Below are 25,182 nucleotides of genomic sequence, written 5' to 3' on the forward strand. Positions count from 1 at the left end.
ATGTTGCGCCGACCTCAGGTGACTGGGAGAAGAGCAGGAGAATGATGATGATATCCAAAGAACGCTGATGCTCATTCTCCGGTCATTACCTTTTACGTTACAAGGGGGGTGATGCTATTCTAGACCGATGGCACACAGTCATCTGTCCATATATGTTAACAAAATAGCTTTGCAAACAAACTTGCACTCTCTTATTTTAAATGGTGCTAATAGATAACGGCGCTTTACTTTCTATAACAAAATTTGAAGTTTTTCCACTTTGGTATGTTCTTATTCAAATTGTTATTTTCAAATATTGTTATCGTTCTCTGCTGGCAGATTACCAACCAAGTCAACCCTGTAGTTAAGATTTAAAAGATATTGCCAACAATTCACTGCCAACTGCAAATACATTGTAACACGGCTTGCATAACTCACAGAGAAACTGGAAAAATTTAGTACAAGTTCATTAGGGCGAAGCTGCTTGTTACTGCAACAATCAAATGATTGGCATTCATGATAATAAAGTTTTGGATCCAATTCATTCGTTCATTCATATCTAAATAATTTTTAAATTGCAACGTTCGGGTTTTGTAAAATATCTCTGCACTGATTCGTTCACTATGCTATAAAAAGTTTAGCGGTTCCATCTCATCGTTGTAAGAAAAGCTGATAAAAACTAAATGACAACAGCTTTCGTATGAAGATCTGTATTTTTTATGTCGGTTATGTTTCGGCATCGCGAATAGGAAGCCTTGTTTGGTTTATGTGTATGAGACGTCCATTGCTTAAGGTACTGATTCGTCCCAGTCGTTTGCTTGTAATGCTATTTTCTCAGTTATCATCCTGACTTGGTAGTGTATATCTACTGGTGAAAGTCTTATTTGGCTTAAAGGACATTTCGCTTATTACGCGACATTTATTTTATTAATTAAAGGTCCGTTTTATTCGAAATGAGTATCAATAATTCGATCTTAGCTGAAGAAGTTTTTTTTGTTATGATATTTTTTCCTAATTATAAACTTTAAATTACTCTCATGTAATGTGAAAAAATGTCGCTTAAACCAAATAGCCTTTCACATCCCGATAATAATATGCAAGTTTAATTTTCACGCGGTAAATTTATAAATATTACTAGCAACCAGCCTTGCTTCGCTTCGGAAACTGTAATTTATTATTGATTTCTTCACTATTTAATGGATGTTATTATACATATAAACCTTCCTCTTCAATCACTCTATCTATTAAATAAAACTGCATCAAAATCCGTAGCGTAGTTTTAAAGATTTAAGCTATACATAGGGATATAGGGACAGAGAAAGCGATTTTGTTTTATACTATGTAGTGATTCTTATAAATTTAAAACTATTTGTTCCACATGGAAACGGTTCACGTAAAAAATAGTTCATAAAACGGTCATATATAATCATGATGTCCATGTAAAATGTCTTTAGCATAAATCATTAGAAAGCGTCATAAAAATATGTTACGGTTATGGGACACGCGGGCCGCTTTATGCTCGGCGCAAAGAGAAACAAACAACACTGAAGCTGTAACGTTAATAATATAGATTGGCCTATATATAAAACAAATATATAAAAATTACATAAAGTACAATTTAAGTTTTTAGAACAAAGTTTATGTATTCGGTTTGATAATTTATTTGAGACGAATGCTTGGATCAAATAAAAAATTGGTGGATATCGACTTTGAAAAATTGTTCATAATTTAGAGAGACAGAGAATACACTTTTTTGCACACCAAAACACAATTTACATTAAAAATACAGTCAACAAGCACATAGATCTGTACAATAGGCGGTCTGTTCGCTAAAAGCGATCTCTTCCAGACAACCGTTTAATTTAGAGAAATTCTGGAAAATATAAAAATATAGTAGGTATGTTGCGGTGTACCATTGACAGTACATTATTATAAAAATATTTACATACAAAAAATCGATATATACCGTTTACATATAATATGAAATAACTATTTGGTTTATATACTATTTGATAGATAGATAGATAAGTTTATATACTACTAGCGACCCGCTCCGGCTCCGTTCGGGTTTTTAACAAAAAGTTCAACGATATTTGACGTTGTTTTATTTTTTTAAATAAAAGTACACTTATTGTGGCATAATTATAATAGTAAGATATATGCTGTCGCGACACTTTTTGTAAATAATAATGTGTTCTACAAAGTCGTAGTACATTAATTTATTCTATCATCAATAGTTTTCGCAAGGCACGCAATGTAAAGAATATTTTGGGTTTTTTTTACATTATGTTTGGAGTTTTAGTAAGGATCCCTAGTTTTTTCAAAAAAGATTATATACTATTACTACTATTACTCGGGAATAGTGTAGCTTCCAAACAATGAAATAATTTTTCAAATCGGTTCAGTAGTTTCGGAGCCTATTCAATACAAACAAACAAACAAATCTTTCCTCTTTATAATATTAGTATAGATAAATATAGTTAACGTCTTCGGTATATTATCTTAATACGATATTCCTATCGGACTTTAAGAAAGAGGTCCGTTTCCTTAAAATTAGCGACAAAGTGATAGCAAAGCATATCCGAATTTCAACACTAACAAATAATTATAGAATATTGACAAATCGAAAATTACCGTGTTTATCGGACGACAGTATCTAGACAGCTATGTATGTACAAATCAAGCATTGTCCTTTGTTGTTTCGACGAAAAAATATCAGATACCATTCTGAGTAGTCAAGTGTAGTTATATACAGGCTGTCCATGTATAATTTTTTGCTATTTTAATACGCTTTTATTAGCTTCAGACGTATTGTATGTTTGTAACGGAATCTTTGAACATGATTTTGATCCCCTCCAAAACGTCGGATTAACTCGAAATTTGGTATACTTGTTAAGGACCAATGACGTATTAATATATAAAAAAAAATGGAAAGAATATTACAATTGAAAAAATTGAAATTACACTAAAAAATTATAACTGTTTTCTATTAGTTAGTGTAGCTCAGAGACTCGTGATTTGAACACGTAAGTTGAAGTATAATAAATAAATGCTTGTAAACGCTGATATTTGTCTTACTACAGTATGTATGTTTGTGTAACGTAACGTGATTATTTGTTTTAAATTTTCGTGGCTATTTACATACTCGTATTTAACGGATTTTTATCACTATTTTTAAGAACCCATTCATTAATTAGTGTGTATAATGATTATTTAAAATAAAAACTCATACAATTAAGAATCCTTTTACCTCAAAATTATTCTTAATTTTGTGAATTTTTATACGAAGTCATCCAAACGCAATAAATAAAGGAGTAAATGTTAACAGATGCAAGGACAAGCAATATCCAGAGTTGATGCCAACGACGAGCGTAGTTATAGTGTTCCACAACGAGGCCTGGTCGACTCTAATCAGAACTATATGGAGCACGATAAACAGGTCGCCGAAAGCTCTGCTCAAAGAAATTATTCTCGTTGATGACGCTAGTGAAAAAGGTGAGATTTTATATTACATTAAATGAATTTTTGTGCTTAGTACGAGTTTTTTAACGTCATCGATAACGTAAAAGTTAACTCGTATGGAGTTGGAACTTTTGCCTACCTTGGCCGTTAGGGGCGCTGTTCCAATTGCATATAAAGGACAAACCCGAAATCCATACAAACTTGGGCCTGGCGTTACAGTGCTAGAATTTGGGCATAAGTTACAATACCTAAGAAGGTTTCATGAGCCCAATTTTCAGGTCTCCCAGCAATGGCCAAATTGGTAAAATCAGACAATGTTTACATTTTAGGTTATGTTTATTGTTCGAGATATTTTAATAAAAACGATATTTTTGAGCCTGTTTCCTACTAAAGATGAGTAATTTTTTACGAAACCTGTTGCAGCAACAGGTTGCTTTAAAATAAAAATGGAACCTATTACGAGAAATCGCGCGTTAGGTTGTTTACGAAAACGAAGAAAGCCAAAAATTAAAAACAACGTAATGCGAAACGCGCTGCGCACGAAATGATTTATTTAAGGGATTTTATGACCTGGTAACTAAGACCTTTAGGTCAGTCTTATTTTAATTTTAATGAAAACTTTTTTATATGAAAAACTATATTTATATGATAACTTTTTTATATAAAATATAAATCATTACGTGCTCCCATATTATCTCATCACATTTCATTTCATTTTATTTCATGCCTTTTTTATTTTTATTTTTTATTGCTTAGATACCCATCGACGAGCTCACAGCCCACCTGATGTTAAGTGGTTACTGGAGCTCATAGACATCTACGACGTAAATGCGCCACCCACCTTGAGATATAAGTTCTAAGGTCTCAGTATAGTTACAACGGCTGCCCCGCCCTTCAAACCGAAACGCATTACTGCTTTACGGCAAAAATAGGCGGGCGGGAGGCGCGGACTCACAAGAGATCCTACCACCAGTAAAATTATTAATGTAACTACACCATAGAAAAACTCAAAGTACCAAATCGACTTTTTCATGTTATATTTAAGATTGCCAGTTGAAAATATTTTGAATTGCCGCAGTTGCCGACATGATTTCGTGTCATAACTAAATGGCACAGTTATTTATTTCTTTTAATGATTTTTGTTAGTAGATTTTGGTGCTTTACGTTACGTTATTCAATGAGATTAAGTTTATAGTCTGGCCAGCGAATCATGGCACAACTAAATAGCGGCAATCCAAAATATCTTCAGTTGCCAACATTAAAGATAACATAACACGATTTGATACATTTGTGTTTTTCTATGGCATAGTCACATTAATATAAAAATGCAAAACTACCCTTTCATGCTATATTTAATGTTGTCAGTTGTAGATATTTTGAATTGCCGCCATTGTAAGTAGTTGTGTCACGATTCGATGGCCATACTCTATTTACATTGATTAAAATACCTATAAAAACAGTCATTTCTCCTAAAGCAAAAGAGTATTAATTATTTTTTACACTCTATTTCCACTAAATCGATCCTATTTTATGGATGCTCTAATTATAATCCGCACGTTTGTGGAGCTAGTTACGTATATTGAAATAAGTGTTGCAGATGTTTACAAAGATTGTTTAAAACAAAAAATTGAATTCAACTTATTTTCTACACTTGGCCATTGTCAATGAAGCTAAGATTTCAATAGGTTAATCAAGCAAGATAGACGAATTTTTTGGTACATATCCCATTCGTGTAACGCTTAGGCCCAAAATGGGGTTTCTCCTTTAGTTAACTTTATCGAGCAGGTTAAAAAACTTGCACTAAGCACACTGTTAAGTTTTTTTTTCAAGGGTTTTTTTTACTCGAAACTGATATTTTTACTTTGTTTATTATATATGGAACGTAACCTTTATTTTTGAATCTTTATTAACTGTCTTTCCACGTGGATTCCCTTTAAAAAATCATTCGTAAAAACTTTTTGAAAATCCAGCACAAAAACACAACGATAGAAAAATCTGCCAATTCAATACAAACGTTTTAATTAATGTTAACTTGTTGTCAAACTTAAAAGTGTGCTTAGTGCGAGTCTTTTAACGCCCTATATAGCGTAAAAGTGAACTTAAATTTGTATGAAGTTGGAACGATTGCCTACGTTGGCTGCTAGGGGCGTTAGGGGCGCTGTTTCAACTGCATACAAATTTGAGTTAACTTTTACGCTATCGAGGACGTTAAAAAGCTCGCACTAAGCACACTGTTAGGTTTTTTTTTTTCAATGTGTTTTTACTCGGAACTGATATTTTTACTTTTTTTATTCTATATGGAATGAAACTTTTAATTTTGAATCATTTTTAACTGACTTTTCACGTGAATTCTCTTTGAAAAATCTTTCTTAATAACTTTGTGAAAACCAGCCCAAAAACACAACGATAAAGAAATTTGCCAATTCAATACAAACCTTTTAATTAATGTTAACTTGTGGTCACACTAAAATCAGGAAGCTTACTTTAATTTACGTGAATTTTTTTTTAAATACGAGAAATCCTCTTTTTATCGTTTTTAATACTAGGTACAATCATGTTATCATCCAAATGTAATTACTCAAATTACGTAAATTCACGCTTTGTTATGAACGTGCTAAGTACAATTTTAATTGTCTTGTAAACTTTATCTTGTGTTTATTTTACCAATGTTTGGTTTACAGTTAACAATTGATAATTCATGAAAATACCGTAACAGTTGGTTTGATAAAAATAGCTGTTTCAATAGATCGATAATATATATAATATGTTCATAGTTATATCCAAAGTTTATCTATCTAGTTTATATATCTAGTATATAAAGGTTATCCGTGTTGGGTTTTTATTTTACTTCGATTCAAACTATAATAAAATGATGAGTAATCTTATATTCTGATAAGATTATTTAAATTTAAACAAGACACAGTATTGAAATTTAAACACATTTGTTCGTTGATTTATTTCTGCTTTCTTAGAGTTTCATGCATTGAATAGGTCAATCAATGAACAATAAGTGATGAGTGAATCGTTAAAAAAATTTAATAATATTGGTATTATTAGTTATTTACTTAAGTCACAAGAAATCGTGGTAATGTTACATTTGTAATGATTCATTCATTCATAATGTACTAAGGCTGAATATTGTTTTACGCCACAAACAGATTCTCAGGGGCCATTTTTAGGCACTGGTGGCAGGTCCTCTTGTGAGTCCACGCGGGTATCTACCACCACCCTGCCTATTTCTGCCGTGAAGCAGTAATGCGTTTCGGTTTGAAGGGTGGGGCAGCCGTTGTAACTATACTTGAGACCTTAGAACTTATATCTCAAGGTGGGTGGCGCATTTACGTCGTAAATGTCTATGGGCTCCAGTAACCACTTAACACCAGATGGGCTGTGAGCTCGTCCACCCAACTAAGCGATAAAAAAAAACACCTTATAAACACCGTTAACCGATATTTTATTTTAACAGAACACCTGGGAAAGAAGCTGGAAGATTACATAAAAACATTGCCCGTTTCGACTCGTCTCTTCCGTACAGAGAAACGTTCCGGTCTCATCAGGGCGCGTCTGCTCGGAGCCAAACATGTACTCGGTGACGTCATCACCTTCTTAGACGCACATTGTGAATGTACAGGTGAGATTTTATAGCCTCTCTCCTGGGCAGGTAAGATGTTCCGTGAATCATCCCGCGCTCTGTCAATCCTGAAGTATCATAGTCCCATTGAAGAAGTCTGATTAGTTGACGCAATATCCCGGGTACTCGGGAACGATGGCTGCAGTATTCGTCTAACAACACATTGATTTATCTAATATATAAAATTCTCGTGTCACAGTTTTCGTTGCCATACTCCTCCGAAACGGCTTGACCGATTTTGATGAAATTTTTTGTGCTTATCCGGTATCTATGAGAATCGGCCAACATCTATTTTTCATCCCCCTAAATGTTAGGGGTAGTCCACCCCTAAATTTTATTTTTTATTTTTTAGACAAAATTTTTAATTTCTATTTTTTTATGATACAACATACAAAAATACATACAATCCTCAATTTTCACCCTTCTACGATCAACCCTTATTTTTTATTTGCTAATTAAAAACTTTAAATTTTTTTGCGAGAATTTTGTTTTTATTTTGTCATGACGTAGAATAAAAAAAATCATATTACTCTGAAATTTTCACCCCTCTACGATCAACCCCTATTTTTTATTTGTTAATTATAAACTTTAATTTTTTTGGCAAGATTTTCATTTTTATTTTTATTTTGTCATGAATTAAAATAAAAATCTGATGTTACTGTCAATTTTTCATCCCTCTATGATCAACCCCTATTTTTTGTTAATTATAAACTTTAATTTTTTTGGCAAGTTTTTTATTTAATTTTATCATGACTTAAAATAAAAAAAATCATATTACTCTCAATTTTCACTCTTATACGATCAACCCCTATTTTTCCATCCGCAATAAGGTTGCAAGATGGCAATCAAATATTATAATTGTAGTACGATAAATTCTTATTCAGAGTTTATAATTTCCAGTTCCTTTAATTATGATTTTTTTTAAATTGAATTTGATCTCCCGCGCTCGCCGGTCGACTACTGATCAACTATCAATCGATCAGCTATCCCCACCAGGTGTCACCACTGATCCAGCAAACATCACGTAGTAAGGATGGGGACGAAGCCGGTCTCCTGTCTTACTTACTCACTATACATCATAGATTATACACTTAATATATTTGAGAGCTATACAATACTATACATTTTTCAGCCATGTTTTGTTGGTTTTATTTGTTTATCAATAGTATGTTCAGTAGGTCTGAGAATCGGCTACTATCTATTTTTCATACCCCTAAGTGAAAAGGGTTGTCCACCCCAAACATTTATTTTTTATTTTAATTTTTTGGATATATTTTTTTGTTTATAATGAGGTATTATGTGGTTAAATGAGGTTTTTATTTCTACAGTAGAATTTCCCTAGAAATCTTATTTAAGGCAACACAACGTTTGCCGGGTCAGCTAGTAATCTATACTAATATATAAATCTACAGTGGTTTTTACGGATGTTTCGTTATAACTACTGAGCCTACTGAACCATGCATCCCATTGACTTGAAACTTGGTATCCATGTAGAAAATGTATGTACTTAATGTATAGGCTAATATTTATATGAGTGTTGGACTCCCTACACCAGTTGCGGGGGTGTTAATGATGAGAATCTTTGTGGGGGTGAGAAATAATAATGTTAATTTTAAATGCCCAGCGAAGCGGACGGGTACAGCTAGTTCATTTATAAAATCCGAAGGGAGGAGACGGAGATAAGATATCAATTCATTAGGCTTATCATCAGAAACTGTCATAACGAGAGGTAAAAGGCTATTTGGTTTAAGTGACATTTCACTTAATACGCCACTTTTATCTTTGTGAGTTTTAAAGTGCGTTTTATTTGGTATTAGCATCGACAGTAAATTGCAAAAATGTCGCTTATACCAAATACTCCAAATAGTCTTTCACCCCTCGATATTAGCATTTAATCTATTTGTTATAAAAGGGATTTACGTATACATGTACTTTCTTGAAAATGCAACAAAACCTCATTTAAAATATCGTCAGTTCTAAAAAGGCCGAATATCTTTTAACGATATGCGTATTTACTTTGTAATAGTGACCTTTGTTAAAGTATCGATAACTATTACACCATCATCTTATAAATGTGTTGAATTAACAATAATTGCCATAATTAATTCGATCGCAGGATTTAGATGTTACTTAGGTTATTTTTTCGATGGGCAAACGATTTCTCGTACATCATACATTGTCTATGTGTGCGATACTACACTGTTTTAACTAGTATTAGTGTTTTAATTATTCTAGTAACCTTAGAACTTGTATTTCAAGGTGGGTGGCGCATTGTAGATGTCTATGTGCTCCAGTAACCACTTGACCAGGTGGGCTGTGAGCTCGTCCACCCATCTAAGCAATAAAAATAAAAAATCTAAAACGTTGTCGCGTTACAGAGGGGTGGCTGGAGCCACTGTTGGCGCGCATCGTGGAAGACAGAGCGACGGTCGTGTGTCCGATCATAGACGTTATTTCGGATACGACATTCGAATACATTCAGGCTTCCGACATGACGTGGGGCGGCTTCAACTGGAAACTTAACTTTAGATGGTGAGTACGTTTTTAAACGTCCCAAGATTAAAGTACTCTGTTGCAAAATAAAAAATAATAAATAAATAAATAAATAAATAAATAAATAAATAAAGAAAGAAAGAAAGAAAGAAAGAAAGAAAGAAAGATATAAATAAATAAATATTTACTAATAATCACGTCACGTTAACTAGTCCCGTGCTAAGTTCGTAAAGAACTTATTTTACAGGTACTACATAACGGAAATAAATGTAAGATTTTTATTATGTACATACATATATTTAATATACATCCATAACCCTGGAAAAGACATATAATTATCATACAAATATCTTCCGAAAAAAAAAACCGATTTTGTGTCGTTGGCCATTGTACCGGTATTGGGTGTATGTTGTGTTTATCAAATGATTATCTAGTGATTATTTATCATTCAAAACACTATAACTTTAAAAAAAAAACAAATTCAAGAAATTTATTAATTTGTTGCATTATAATAAAAAAAAAGTGAATTTATCAAATATTAGTTCCAGAATAAGAACAATAGCCGTTTACGCGTTTATATTGTTAAAAGTTACGTAAAAATATTGAAATTCGTATTAAAATAATATTATATTGAATATTGAAAATATATTTTCTCATCGCGTATTATATTATACATAATTGTTTCTTTACAAATTATGTTAATTCGTAATTTTAGTATTTGTTCAGGTGGGCGCGTTACGTGTATAAACAGACGAAAATAAACTGTTTTAAATTATATACTAATGATTAATAATGTGTTATGAAGGTGTATATTCCGGCGGCATGACTTTTTATAATTTGATAATTTATAGCCTAGGAAATGCTAATAACAAACTATTGAATGTGTACTCTTTGAAAATGACCTTTTAACTCCCCCTCGTATTCATTATTGGTGGATGCGTTCATAAATGTAATTTAAGAACGTATATGCCAACTAAAACTTTTTTTTAAATATTTATTGCTTAGATGGATGGACGAGCTCACGGCTCACTTGGTGTTAAGCAGTTACCGGAGCCCATAGACATCTACAACGTAAATGCGCCACCCACCTTGCGATATAAGTTCTAAGGTCTCCGTATAGTTACAACGGCTGCCCCACCCTTTAAACCGACACGCATTACTGCTTCACGGCAGAAATAGGCAGAGTGGTGGTACCTACCCGCGCGGACTCACAAGAGGTCCCACCACCAGTAAAGTAAAGTAAACCTTTTTGTAGGAAGGAAAACAATTGATACTAAAAAGTTTTGGGAGCCCGGTAAGGGACCATCTTCCTGAACGTTTTTCCGAGACTTGAAAAGTAGAATGGCACTTATTCAACTATTATTGATACTTGGTCCTTTAATTACCATCCTTAACCTACCATCACGCTAATTTCTAAATAAGCTGAAACAAATGTGTTATGTCTAAACGTAGTCTAACATTAAGGCGGGGTTAAAAAGTAATCCCCTAATACCAGGCGGGTCCTCGTTCACGGATTTAGAGAAATACATTAAAAACTTAAAATTAAAGCGGAGACAAATACAAATGTTATACTACCTATATCCGGGGACATATTGCGGGATATTAGTGCAGTTAAAACTTTAATAGCTTGCTAATGTAAATGCACCAACCATCGACGTGTATATAAAAAATGAAATTAAAATGCAATAATAGCGAAACTATTTAACTACCGTATTCATTTATTTTACAGCCACCGATAACGTTAACTAATGGTCTTTAAAATTACATTTAAACAACAATAAATTGTTATTTTCCTTCGGCCTCTTTTCTGAGTATTTTTTATACCACTAGATGGTTTAAGGAGCTCATCTGGTCCTTCTGGTGTTAAGTAATGGTACCAGATAACTGTAATACCAACATAAGTTTTTAATTTTGGTATCCAAATTAAGGGGGGGGGGGAGGAGGTGTCATGATCCCCTCGTCCCTATTCTGATAAGGAAGACCTCAATGGTCTTAATGAGTTGACTGCCATCTAGGTCACCGGTGCCTTACGCCGCGCACTGAAGTAATTATGTTGATTTTTTCTTACTAAGGCATCTCGAATATCTAGTAGACTCTAGGAAAAAAGAATCCGAAGATACTGAAAATGAATCTTTTTCTAAGAGACCTAGAAACCTAAAACATAAAATAATTCAAAAGAAAGCAAAGTTAGGCAATCCAGGTGCCTTAGTCACAAAAATCGACATAATTACTTAATGGGACAGGCAAAGGACTTTAGTCCATACAGCCAGATCTTGTTCTTGGTAATAATTGGATAATCTTGATAGTTTTAAATGCCGAAGCCACGTCTTCATTGTTCTTGATCGTAAGGCCGAAGCCACGTCTTGTCCTATTGTTGTCATGTCTTATCTCATATACTAGGTATCGCGTTCCCGAACGCGAGATGTCACGACGCGGAGGGGACCGTACAGCGCCACTTCGTACCCCGACCATGGCGGGCGGACTCTTCGCCATCGACAAGGAATACTTCTATAAAATCGGTTCTTACGACGAAGGCATGGACATTTGGGGTGGCGAGAACCTTGAGATGAGCTTTAGGGTAAATTATAAAAGCAGGTTTATAATAATGACATACTGTCTTGTGTGTCAATCTAATAAAATTATTTATTTACAGTGAGTAACGTGCATCGAAATTTGTCGCTTGATAACTGTGTTTACTACATGTTTAATATCGTAAAATGTGTGTTTTGAGCTTACACAATAAACGTAATAAATTATATGGCACTTAATTAAATATTTACGCGGAAAATTTGTAAATGAAATAAAAATGTAATTTACATTTCAATGCACGTAACTACCGTTCAGGAATACTATGTGCGAATGTGGTGTTCACCACAACTCGTATCACAAGGGAATAAAGGTCATTATAATTACGAGAGAATCTTACAAAGAAGACATTTGTTTACGACCTTATCGAACTAGGTGGGGGTCATTTCTATTCTATTCTATTGTAGCATAGTTTAAGGACTGACCACCTGTGAAGTTTTCGCACAGGATTATAAAGATCGGAATTAATTGGAGGGTTTTCAAAATGGAGGTTAACACGTCGACTGCCATGTAGGTCACCGGTGCAATACGCGGCGCACTGAAGTAACTATGTCGATTTCTCTCTTTGTTCTTCTTACTAAGATGCCGGAATATTTAGTAGACTGGGAAAGACGAATCCAAAGATACTGACAATGAATCTATTTCTAAGTTATCAAACAAAAGAAGGAAAAGTTTGGCAATCCAGGCGCTTAGTAACAGATATCGACATAATTACTTCAGTGCGTCGCGTAGGGCACCGGTGACCTACATGGCAGTGAATGTGTTAAAATCCAGACTATGTAGAGAATAGGGTTTAGTAAACTTCAACCTTATGTCGTGGGTATTAGAGGTCGTTATAATTGTATCGGGTGCACGAAGGTGTGGCAGTGCGGCGGGCGGCTTGAGATCGTGCCGTGCTCGCACGTGGGCCACGTGTTCCGCGACAAGTCCCCGTACTCGTTCCCGGGCGGCGTTCAGAACGTTGTGTTGCACAACGCGGCCCGCGTCGCCGAAGTCTGGATGGACGAGTGGGGAGATTTCTATTACGCCATGAATCCAGGTTCGACACTGGAATGCGAACGTGTCTGTGTTGCCGGCTTTTTGACGATAGAATCGATTAAAACATTGAACGCCCTCGTATCTCAGCTAGCGCGGTCAGCTTTGTGTGTGTTTAAAAAAGAATAAAATACAATATTAATTTTTGTCTTAAATATTGGCAACATAGACACTTATAAGTTTTGTTGTGGCTTGGGAATTACACTAACCATGTGTTTAAAGTGTTTTTTGAGAGTACATTAACGATTAGCTTGTTAACATTGCGGCTGCATTTATCCTGTCTGCATGTCTGTACTATTGTTTGCCTGCTTTTATTCGATTATTTCTTTGTTCATTTTTTGATTTCATCATAATTATGTTACTGACTTAAACTCTTTTCATGATTTTTATGTTTCTCTAGTTTTGTTTGGTTTTTTCATACTACTTTACAAAGTATTTTTTTTATTGAATTAAAAGCTCAATTCAATGACAGCGTAATATTGAAATTTACTGTATTTCAAATTAAAGAACACGTTTTTTTATATAGAAATAAATAAGACAGATCTAAAGAGCTTAAACTATACGGTTGTGTTAGCTCAATTAGTACTTAAGAATTTCGTTACACGTATTCTTGGTTCATTATTATCCCAGATCCACGGTACCAAGTATTGTCATTAAATATACACATCATTGCCAAGTTAGTTAGCTAGCGTTACAAGAGTATTATTAGATGTAGGTGAAAACTACCGAGCTATTCAAATTAGTAAAAAAAAAAGTACCGCGTGAAGATAAATAAACATCTTTTATAAAATATAAGCCGAAACTTTGAATAACAAAATTATCTTGATTCCTGTGTGTAGCTGTGATTCCACTAAGAATGTTTATCTGAGGAAAAGTGAAAAACACCTATAGAACCGAATCAACAATGTTTTATTATTAGTATTCTAAGATTTTGTTTTTCAAATTGTTCTTATCTACTTAGGTAGGCAGCGGCTCTGTTTTGCCCCTGACACTGCCGGTGCTTAAGAGCATTGATGACCACTTACCATCGGACGGGCGTATACCGTTTTGAATCGATGAGAGTGATGTTAGCGAATACAATTATTCAAAAGTGTGTAGTACACATTTTCGTATTTGCTCAATATATATTTATTATTCAACTAGCTGACCCGGCAGACTTCGTAGTGCCCCAATCGATAAATAAAAGACCTAAACTTTTGTATAAAATAAATTTAAAACAAATAAAAGGAATCCGTCCGACGGGGGACACATCAAATGAAAAACAAAATTGCAATTTTTATTTAATTCCGAGCATTTTCATATTTATCTACCTTTTAAACCTTCTCTGGCCTTCCACAAATAATTTAAGACCAAAATTAGCCAAATCGGTCCAGGCATTCTAGAGTTTTAGCGAGACTAACGAACAGTAACCTATACATATATAGATTTCTATAAACGTGTTTCTATAATATTGATAAAAATATATGTGTTTTTGTTCTTTTTATTCGCTTCACATTAATTTTCCGTTCTTATACTTTCTTTTCTTTTCTGCTTCTCACTAATGCAGAGGCAATGAGTTTTGAGCGAGTTCAAATTATTGTATGTGTATTTTTTTAAAATATTAACCACAGCAATCCTTTTAGACGGCGAGCTATGGCAAACTCAATGATTACTAATTTTTTGTTGTTGTCTAACAATAAAATGAGGGATACCCACAGTCATAAAGTGTTATTAATTTAAATATTAATCTGTATATTTTAGTTAACAAGTATTAACATTTATCACATTTTATTGCACAGTAAAAAAATATGACGCCACTTTCTATTCAACCACACACACAAAAACGGTGTTGCCATAGCTCTCTGTTTAAATTATCATGGCTTAATGGAATTTTAATGTATTGACTAATTTCTTTATCGGAGCAGAAAATTAATAACTAACAATTAGTTTCATAAAAATTTATTTGTGATATTTACAAATTCTGTTTAATCTGTGTTTAATTTTAATTAATTAATGATCGATTATTTTTTCCGTGTTATAATTTTCACTAATACGCTTAAAATTAATAAAACATTAGCTTTGACCTTTTTTCCTTGAAATCATTGTGTCCATAAATTGTTTGAGGAGTGCTATGTATTATTTTTATGGACATAATTGAACTCATACGTTACTGGCCGATCATTTTCTCGGTTTTATTGAATAATTTAACTGATATTGATTGGAGTAGGAAACGCGATTTTTTCTATCTTAGTGACATCATTAGCGTCAGCCTATGCTCAAAATTAAGAATTAAAAAAAACAAGGAAATGGTATTAATTTGTTATTTTTTCGCATGAGAATTTATGTTTAAAATACAAGAACACTGTCCTTAGTTTAATACCGGAAAGAGTCTAGCCTTATTTTATACTATTTCGCAATGATTCAGAATTCGAGATATTAGTGCACGATGTAACAAAATGGGTGCATAATACTCATGTCCAATAAGTTTTTTTTTTAAATTCGTTTTACTTCCAATACTCATAAAATTCAGTGTACAGTTACATAAGAATGTGACAAAATAAGAAAACTGTTTAGTAATTTGAAAATTTCGTTTCGATAAAGCTTTTCCACGTACGAGATGATCGGTCAGTGGCTGTATGTGTAATGCTGGGGCTACATTAGCGGGCGAAGATTCGTGTCGCGTTGGCGCGCTAAAAACATTGTGTACGGGCGCATACGCAATGCTCTTATTTACATTAAGACGGGCTAAGATTTGTATCGCGATACATCATGCCGGGCTGTGTTGTGGTGTGCTGTGCGACAGAGACGTAATTTAAATACAAATTCACTCCATGGTGTACAAGAAAACAAGCACGTTCATACCGCATCAAAGTCTGGACGACACTGAAGTGCCGTAGGTGTAGACACCCAAGCGAATATTGTCGCGACAAAACCCTTTGATACGTGCCAGTTTACCGACAGTTTCGGTCATCGTTCTCGTCCAAACCGTCGCTTGCGACGAAGGGTTCGGCGAGTAAATTAACCCACAACAGACACAGCCCACTGAGTTTCTCGCCGGAACTTCTCAGTGGGTCGCGTTTCCGATCCGGTGGTAGATTCTGCGAAGCACGGCTCTTGTTAGGGATCGTGTTAGCAACAACATCAGGTTTGAGCCCCGTGAGCCCACCTACGTCTAGTCTAACTATCGTCTTCGCACGAATAATAAATAAATTGTAATTTGTGTAATTACCGGTGGCAGGACCTCTTGTGAGTCTGCACGGGTAGCAGTAATGCGTTTCGGTTAGACGGGTGGGGCAGCCGTTGTAACTATACTGAGACCTTAGAACTGATATCTCAAGGTGGGTGGCGCCTTTACGTCGTAGATGTCTATGGGCTCCAGTAACCACTTAACACCAGGTAGGCTGTAAGCTCGTCCACCCATTTAAACAATAAAAAAAAAGAATACTATGCGTTGCAACGATCTACTCGGTCACACTCATTGCGATAACACGAATATTCGCCGTGGCCCGCTAATGTAGCCCCAGCATAACGGGAGCGGGGGGCCGGGCAGGTGTGGATGTGCGGGGGCACGCTGGAGATAGCGCCGTGCTCGCACGTGGGGCACGTGTTCCGCAAGACCACGCCCTACTCGTTCCCCGGGGGAACCGGCCGCGTCGTCAACCACAACAACGCTCGGCTCGCCGAAGTCTGGCTCGATGAATGGAAAGACTTCTACTACAATATTAACCCAGGTCTAATTAACATACGCAACGCTATCGTTTTACTGAAATATCGGCGGATTGTTTTTTCAAAGGAAAGTGAAAAAAAAAAAAGAATAAAATCTGTTACTATAATTATATATATCGACGCTTGAAAGGCAAACGTGACTAAGCGACAATAAGTGCTTTATACATAAATGATAGGCAATAACCATATTCGATGCGCAAAAAATATATATTTCTAGGTCTATTAAAATAATTTCCATCCTACAGCTAGATTCGTTAAAATAGTTTTTTTTTCCAGGTATTTCAACTTTAAATTAGTCTACTGTAAAGTTGACGCATTGTCGCTTAGTCGCGTTTGCCTTTCAAGCGTCGATATACATATACATACAAACGATTGCAATAACCAAAAATTATTTAAGAAAAAAGCCAATAAGAACACTTAGCTATATTTCAGTAATCAATCGAAATCACAGTCCGTCTCAGTCCCTATAGAAAATATTTTTATGCCCCCCTAGAAGTTAGCAAATATACTTTTATCTATTAATCATTCGTTGCAGTTTATTTTTGCAATAAAAGATTTAAAATAAAAATAATTAAATGTGACTAACAATACTATTTTATTTATTATATTTAACAACTAATATATTAATAATTCTCATTTAACTTGGGACAAAGCGTAACGCATGTTAAATATAAAGCTAATAGGTATTGTTAATATTATCCAACCATGAGCTAACATAACATTTGCATTCTCATTGTTATTGGATAACATCGGGTTTGTTGCTTACGCACTAACATTGGTGCAATTGTAGTAAAGTGTGTTTTGTATCGTTTATTATTTGTTGTTTTTGATAAACAGATATATGTTTTACCAATAAACATAAATAATGTAATTGTAATAATTTTAATAAATAAAATAAAATATTGGAATTATTTTCATAAGATATATACCGTAAATTAATAAGCAATGTTGAGTTTGATTACGTAGGTACATATAGCTTCTAAAGCTGAAATAATAAATAAATAAATTTTGCTGTAATTAATTGGATTCGAAATTTTATTGCGTATAAAAATTCTAAATATTGAAGTATTGGTTAGGGCATTTTCTTAGAAATTACAAAGGGAATATTTAATTGGAGCGCACTAATAGTTGGATGCGATGAGCAGGTGCGTTGAACGTCCCGGTCGGTGACGTCAGCGAGAGGAAAGCTTTAAGAGAACGTCTCAAGTGCAAGAGCTTCAGGTGGTACCTCGAGAACATCTACCCCGAGAGTCAAATGCCTCTTGAGTACTATTACCTTGGAGAGGTGAGGAATCAGTGACATATTAACATATTTTTCTATCTTTCAATTCGAAGTGCGTGACTTCATTGTTGTGTTCGCCCGTAAAATAATTCTGTAGTTTTTTCTTTAATCTTATCTTATATCTTATACCTTTAAACTAGCAATTCTTGTATATATATAATCTGAATCTCGGAAACGGCTCCAACGATTTTCATAAAATTTAGTATACAGGGGATTTCGGGGGCGATAAATCGATCTAGTTACGATTTATTTTCAGAAAATGTAGTTTTATTCGTATTTTCAATAATCAACTTTATCGATAATTTTGATTTTTTCTTTAAATGACCAGTTCATATTTTATTATTATTCTGTCGGTAAGATCGAAAAATATTATTCATATTTCATCATTTTATCAATATGTAACTCGTATTTAAATATAATTTCTAAAAAACACAATTTATAAAAAAAAAAAGAGCAAAGCTCGGTCATTATCCAGTTTTATTTTATTAGCAAACTGCTCTCTCCTAGAACATTTGTCATGAGAATGGTTTTCGCTATTTCCATTATTTTGTTCCCTACCTATACGCTGGTAGCCTAAGTCGCTATTTTAGCTACGCCCGGAGTAGGTGAGCTCACGGGCTCGACCTGACGGAATGTGCTAACTAGTTTTAACAAGAGCAGTACTTCGCATAGTCTACCACCGGATCGGAAACGCGACTCACTAAGAAGATCCGGCAAAAAACTCATTGGGCTCTATGCCAAGAAACTCAAATTACACATACGTGTAATGGAATCACAGGAATTAAGTGATCAGCGAAGCCGCCATCCAATGGTTCAAGTTTCAGACTGTATCGTATATAATATATGAAGTACTGCCCTCCCTTTCAATTTCAAACGTAAACCTTGGCGATGGTACCTACCCACTCGTGCTTACTGAACCACCATCTGTGTTACCACCATAATGTTATTTCTCCGTTGTTAAAATCATAAAGCGAACACATGTGTTAGTTACATATTTGCTTCGAATAATTATTGACTGCTTACGAGTATAAAGGGTGTCTTCAAAGTACATAGTTGTGTTTTAATCATTTTTCAGATTCGTAACGCGGAAACATCGAACTGTTTGGACACCCTCGGCGGCAAGGCTGGCCAGCCGCTCGGCATGGGCTACTGTCACGGAATGGGAGGCAACCAGGTAAATATGATCGAGTATACATTGAGATTTTTTATTATTAATATTAATTTTTATATATTTATTTATGTAGGCAAAGGGAACGTGGCCCATACAGCCAAATGTATTGTTTCAAAGACGGAAGCAACGTGTGTGTTATGAAAAGTGAAATGAAACTGATTACGAAATCTAAATTGAATCATATTAAAAATAATTCAATTCAATAAGCAGATTTTAAACAATGCAGTTTGCGTTGGATGAGAGGAAACGAGATAACCTCTCAGTGAAATGGAACTAACTGAAAGATCACATTCGACTATTTTATTTAAATTTTCCTTACATTGACATTTTCACAATGGCTAAAAGTTTAATAAATTACGATTTTTACTTTTAAACTCTGAAGAGAAACTAAATTAACAGAATTAAACAATTCACAAAATTTGCGTTGCAAAAAAAATTGTCATATCAAAAAATAATAGTGTGGTCAGGATACTACGTTTTTACCTTACTTTAAGTACCTTAAAATGAACTGGGCCTTAAATTCGTATTTGTATGTATTTTATGAATAGCTCAACAAACTCAAATCGTTCTTTGTTCATACTAGACTTTATTTTTATAGGTGTTTGCTTACACGAAACGCAAGCAAGTAATGTCGGACGACAACTGTTTGGATGCGGCGCATCCGCGTGGACCCATCAAGCTGATCCGGTGTCACGGCATGAGGGGAAACCAGGAGTGGATATACGACACCAAGGTATACTATAATATAATATATATTAGACATTTGTCGTATGAAATATATCAGTACATATGAGCGATATAAAGGTAACTACGCTTTAGGCTAAATTAAAAATGTACCAGAGTCTAAGTTTCTTCTTCAATTACTTATATATTTATGTAAATTTGATGTGTTTGAATCAGTTTTTAACTAATATATGTAGCATTGGTAAGAAGTGTGAAACGGAACGTTAAGGTATGAGTAAGAAAAAACGGTAAGTAAGGGAAAAGAGAATGACAGAGAGGATAACAGAGAAAAATGAAGATGGCGAAGACGATAAAAAGAGCAAGGCGCAAAGGCGTGTCAGTTGATTTTTAATTATTATAATAAAGAAGATTTTGGAAAAGAAAAGTAAAAGTATAGACAGCAGTACCACAACTACCCCACGTATTTCTGCCGTGAAGCAGTAATACGTTTCGGTTTGAAGGGTGGGGCAGCTGTTATACCGTTAAAACCGATCTTGACTAATATCTCGAGGTGGGTGGCGGCATTTACGTTGTAGACGTCTATGGGCTCCGGTTACCATTTAACATCAGGTGGGCCGTCCACCCATGTACAACAAAAATCACGGTAGAATTCGCTCTTATACCCCTCAACGGTAGAACTTGTGACCTATCACCCTCGCTCTGACCGACCTCACTTGTGTGCCTGCAGACGCGGACAATAAAGCACACGAACACGGGCATGTGTCTCGACAAGCCGGACGCGGCGGACGTGTGGAAGCCGGTGCTGCGGGCCTGCGACAAGTCCCGGGGACAGCAGTGGCTCATGCAGGTCGACTTCAAGTGGCAGGCCAGGCGGAACCAGAACAGCTAGTCCCAACTCGCACCGTGCAAGGTCAGGATGCCATGTAATTTAGTTGAAACGATCGATACAATAAAGTAAAAGTCATATACAGGGTGTTTTCGAACGCTGCCTGAAACGGAACTGGGGATAATGCATTTACTTACCTAAGCCAAGAACAATAGTATAAACAATCAAAACTGATTATATGCTAATTGGAGTATAGATGTTTACGCAAACGGTTTATTTGTGACATTTGGCAACATATTAAATATGCACAAATCGTGATGTTGTATGACGTGCTCCAGAATTCAATTAGATTAGATTAGATTTCTTAAATAAGCAGTGCCTTTTGTACTAAACTATTACAAATGAATATAGTTATATTATGATCTTGTAAAACAGCAAAAAAAAATCTATGACAAAGAAATTTTAATTTTTTGATTTGTCAAGTATAGATGAGTAATTAACTCGTATGATAGCGTTGCTTTACAAGAAACTATTAAGGAAGTGTAGCCTCTTAAATTCATTAAAATGTAACCTGATACGCGTAATAATTTAATTCTTGTCAACATCGTTCAATATTTATTTTATTAAAATCAGAAACTTACCTTGGAAACATCACTCTGTTGACTACCCCGCAAGGTATGCTGTAACTATACTGTAACAACCTTAATATAGTGCGCCGTGTCTTTATTTTGTTATTTTTACATTTCAGGTTTGACAACGATAGACCATACCAGTCTTCCTACACTTTCATTATTTTATATCAGATCTTATTCCTAAAATAAAATTTATATTTACTAGATTTTAATGTAACACACACGAGGTCCTATGAACCATTGACAATACATATTATTATGCTGTAAATCACAATGAAAGTTGCTCAAGTAGATATTGTGTGTTCTGTTTGATGTTTTCGTGTATTCTATTCAGTTTCTATAGCGACTTAAAAGAAATTAAAATTTGTATTTATAGCACACACAAAGGAAGGACTTACAAAATATATTTCAAGTTTAAAATCCTATATTGAATTTCATATTTTACTATTTCAATTTTGTTAGCACTATGTTTTTTTTTTCCATGTTCGCTTTGATGGCTTTCTGAAGGGTATCAGCCAAAACATATTAATACAAAAGCGGTTTGTAGCTTGTTTTAAAACATCAAGGTTGTAAATAATTATGAGTTATTCCATCACTGTAGAAATAAAACGAATTTAATAATCAGATAGGATTTTATAAAATTCCCACATATTTTTGCCCCTTTCGCTGATTTTTTTAGTTGGGAGAGAAGTAGTACTCTAGAAATATTTTAATTATTTTTTTCCAGAACCGAATAGAATACACGGAAATAATATAATTGTAATAAAGAAGAGAAATATATGTTTATAAATTGTGTAATAATTCATTATTATTATAACTATATTTTTATGAGCTAGAGGTTGTATTTAGGTAATGTTCATTTGGAATTATTCTCTAGAGTCGTTGTATTTACACGATAGGTCATTAAATTTATGATTATAAAAAGGATGTATATGGCACTCCGCAATTTTATTCTATTTACAATTTATTAGAGTTAAGAACTAGACAAATATTTTTGTTGATTTCACTCCATGGCAATTAAGTTTGATATGTGTTAAGAAGTGCACATTATATTCAAACCGTTGGCACAATATCTATTGTTCATTATGTTGCTAGATAACATAATGAAAGAAAGATATTGTTGCCAGCAGAATACTGGAAATAGCATATCATTACATATAATGATGACATTTATAAATATTTTGCTTTATTTGAATGTTTGCTTCTATTCAAAATATTTATACAATATGAACTCTTATGAAAATGTATTTATGTATTCTCGTTAATTATTATTTAAATTATATGTATATAGTCTGTCTCGTTCGATAAAAAAAAAGTTACATTTCCCCTGGTCTAGCCATTTTTCATATAAAATGATGTTCTAATAGCCTCATTAGACGTTTACTCTTTTGAACGAGTTTGAAACATTATTTCATATCTGACTTTACTAATGGATTATTTTGAAAATTATCTGAACTTGTGAAATTCTGGATTTATTATGAAACCCAAAGAAGCGAGTTTGTTAACGTTATCGATAGCGTAAAAGTTAACTTAAATTTGTTTGCAGTTGGAACAGCGCCCCTAGCGGCTAATGTAGGCAAACGTCTTAAGACATGTGGCGATATCCACGTTATGATGTCCATATTGCGATGATGATCTATGCTAGGGGTCGCGACCATGTAGGGATCGTCAGAAGGTTGTTGGAGGTCGCTATTGTTTAATTTAAATCGCTAAATCTTTTCTTCCACTGAAGGGGTCGTAGTCGAAAAAAGTTGCACTCTAAATAGAAACATTAAATTAGTAAACAGGTTTTTTCGAACGCGTTTCTTTGTGGTTTTGTAAATGTTTACGATCCGTTATTTGTCTTCGTTTTTGGCACACTGTTTAAGCTGTACATACTTTCCCTAAATTAAATTTTTTTTTGTAAGTACCTTCCATAAAGTTTTGGATTTGTATTTTTTTTAAAGTTTTAATTGAGTTAAAACGTACTATACATTCAGGTAGCATTGTAGAATAATATAATGTTGAGAAAAAATATTGTCATCTTTGATAGATCATCAATAATAAAACAGCAGTCATCCTATCTGTTGCCTTAGTTATTTGTAATCGTTCACGTTATTCTTAAGTCATGTGTTAATAATATTTTAGTGTATTTTTAAAATACTTATTGTGTAGGTCTCGAAGGAATTGCCTGTAATTTTCTTATAGTGGAATTATATTAGATTAGTCCCATTCGAATTGATTCCTTTGCATTTCAAAAACTTAGGATTGACCCGAACAACGGGTCTTGTCATTTCACTTCTGTAGATTGTACGTTTTCGTAACGATTAGGGCCCACTTATGATCCTCTCGATGCCGAATTATTATTGTTGTAATTTTATTAAACAGTCTGCACCGGGCTCGAAATGAGAATATTCTAATAATAACTATCCTAATATATGTATGCGGAAAAAATATTCTTTGCGCAGCATTAATTGGATACGTTTTTTTTTGTAACTGAATTTTGCTTCCCAGTAACAATTTTTTTCTCTTCCTTACCCGATATCTAAAAATAAATTGATAACTTAACAAAAAAAAACAATTTTATTTAAAACAAAATTTTCTAGCATATCACTATTATAATGTTGTAAATGAAATTTTTATTAGGGATTTAAATATAATTGTTATTTATTTCAAATTGAACAATACATCACAGACACGTTGTAGATTAATAGACTATAAAAGCATTGCATAGAGCAAACGAATTTAAATTGCGTATAATTGAATGAAGACGTCACGCCCTCTGTATGTTAAAGGAAGGTTTAACTTTATTTATATATATTTTTCAAATTTCTTTTTAAGATGATAGACTAATAGAAAGTTTTCAATTGCAGTGTTTCTTTGGTATTGGGACGTAAAATGACGTGTCATCCAGCGATTTAAGGTTTATATATTGATCAACTGCAATTTATTACAGTTTACCAATATTTATTCCAGACGAATTTCACAAGACATCAGTCATAAGACATTGAGGAAGTTAGAAGGAGTTGCTCGAAGATTTAGCATGGTCTTGTTGAAATTATTCAATGGATTCTATTCTTTTAAAATAAGGTACTGTTTAGTCATCGAAGCTAATCGTTCTGACAGCAAACATTTTATCCAGGGCACGTCTTATTCGTTTTGTTACGCGAAATAAAGTGACCACTGCCATTTCATTTTATATATATATTTATTAAAGTTATTTGAATTCTTAACAACTCTTAGTTTATGATTGATTAATTGGTAAACAGGTCTTCCGAATTATGGGAATTCGTTTACTATAAGATCGCTGTAATGAACTACATAATCTTTTAAGCAGTGTTGTTTATAGTCTGTAGTTTGTAATCCTATTTGTAAATAAGTTGTTATTACGAAGATTCGTCCAATTTACAACAAAATGTTATGTGAAACGAGAGCATTTATTTTATCTGTTTAAGATTAGAATCTCAGTTTGATTTTTTTATGTAATTCATGGTCAAAGTGCCAAATTGATGATGACTTTGTGTTTATATATATATGAGTTATAACAACAAATACACCATTCCAATTAACATGTTTAGGATTTTGACTATTGACAAATTAAATATTTGGACTGAAATTGATTTTCTTTTATTTAATAACTACAATGTTCCTTTTGTGTCTGGGATCTTTTTATATTTGTGCGGTTCTTGAAAGCAGAGCTCATTTACATGACGAGCT

At 33.9% G+C, this 25,182-nt stretch overlaps 1 protein-coding gene across 8 annotated transcripts in view; it reads left to right on the top strand.

The window, feature by feature from the left end:
- The window catches only part of Pgant5 (polypeptide N-acetylgalactosaminyltransferase 5), a 34,578-nt gene extending 9,497 nt beyond the window's left edge, over positions 1-25,081 (top strand). For 7 of the 8 annotated variants that reach the window (XM_028185899.2, XM_028185898.2, XM_089740075.1 and 4 more), the window contains exons 5-14: positions 3,308-3,474; positions 6,908-7,072; positions 9,451-9,604; positions 11,966-12,143; positions 13,010-13,190; positions 18,037-18,176; positions 19,249-19,347; positions 19,943-20,077; positions 20,756-20,938; positions 21,603-25,081. In XM_028185899.2, coding sequence (XP_028041700.2) covers positions 3,308-3,474; positions 6,908-7,072; positions 9,451-9,604; positions 11,966-12,143; positions 13,010-13,190; positions 18,037-18,176; positions 19,249-19,347; positions 19,943-20,077; positions 20,756-20,917 — 1,381 coding nt within the window. In that variant the 3' untranslated portion in view covers positions 20,918-20,938; positions 21,603-25,081. Of the gene's footprint in view, positions 1-3,307; positions 3,475-6,907; positions 7,073-9,450; positions 9,605-11,965; positions 12,144-13,009; positions 13,191-16,715; positions 16,897-18,036; positions 18,177-19,248; positions 19,348-19,942; positions 20,078-20,755; positions 20,939-21,602 lie in introns of all 8 variants that reach the window. The other variant, XM_089740074.1, reaches the window with a different exon arrangement.
- The last annotated feature ends 101 nt before the right edge of the window (positions 25,082-25,182 follow it).

This window comes from Bombyx mandarina, chromosome 03, assembly GCF_030267445.1.
Source record: "Bombyx mandarina strain Sakado chromosome 03, ASM3026744v2".
Taxonomy (NCBI): domain Eukaryota; kingdom Metazoa; phylum Arthropoda; class Insecta; order Lepidoptera; family Bombycidae; genus Bombyx; species Bombyx mandarina.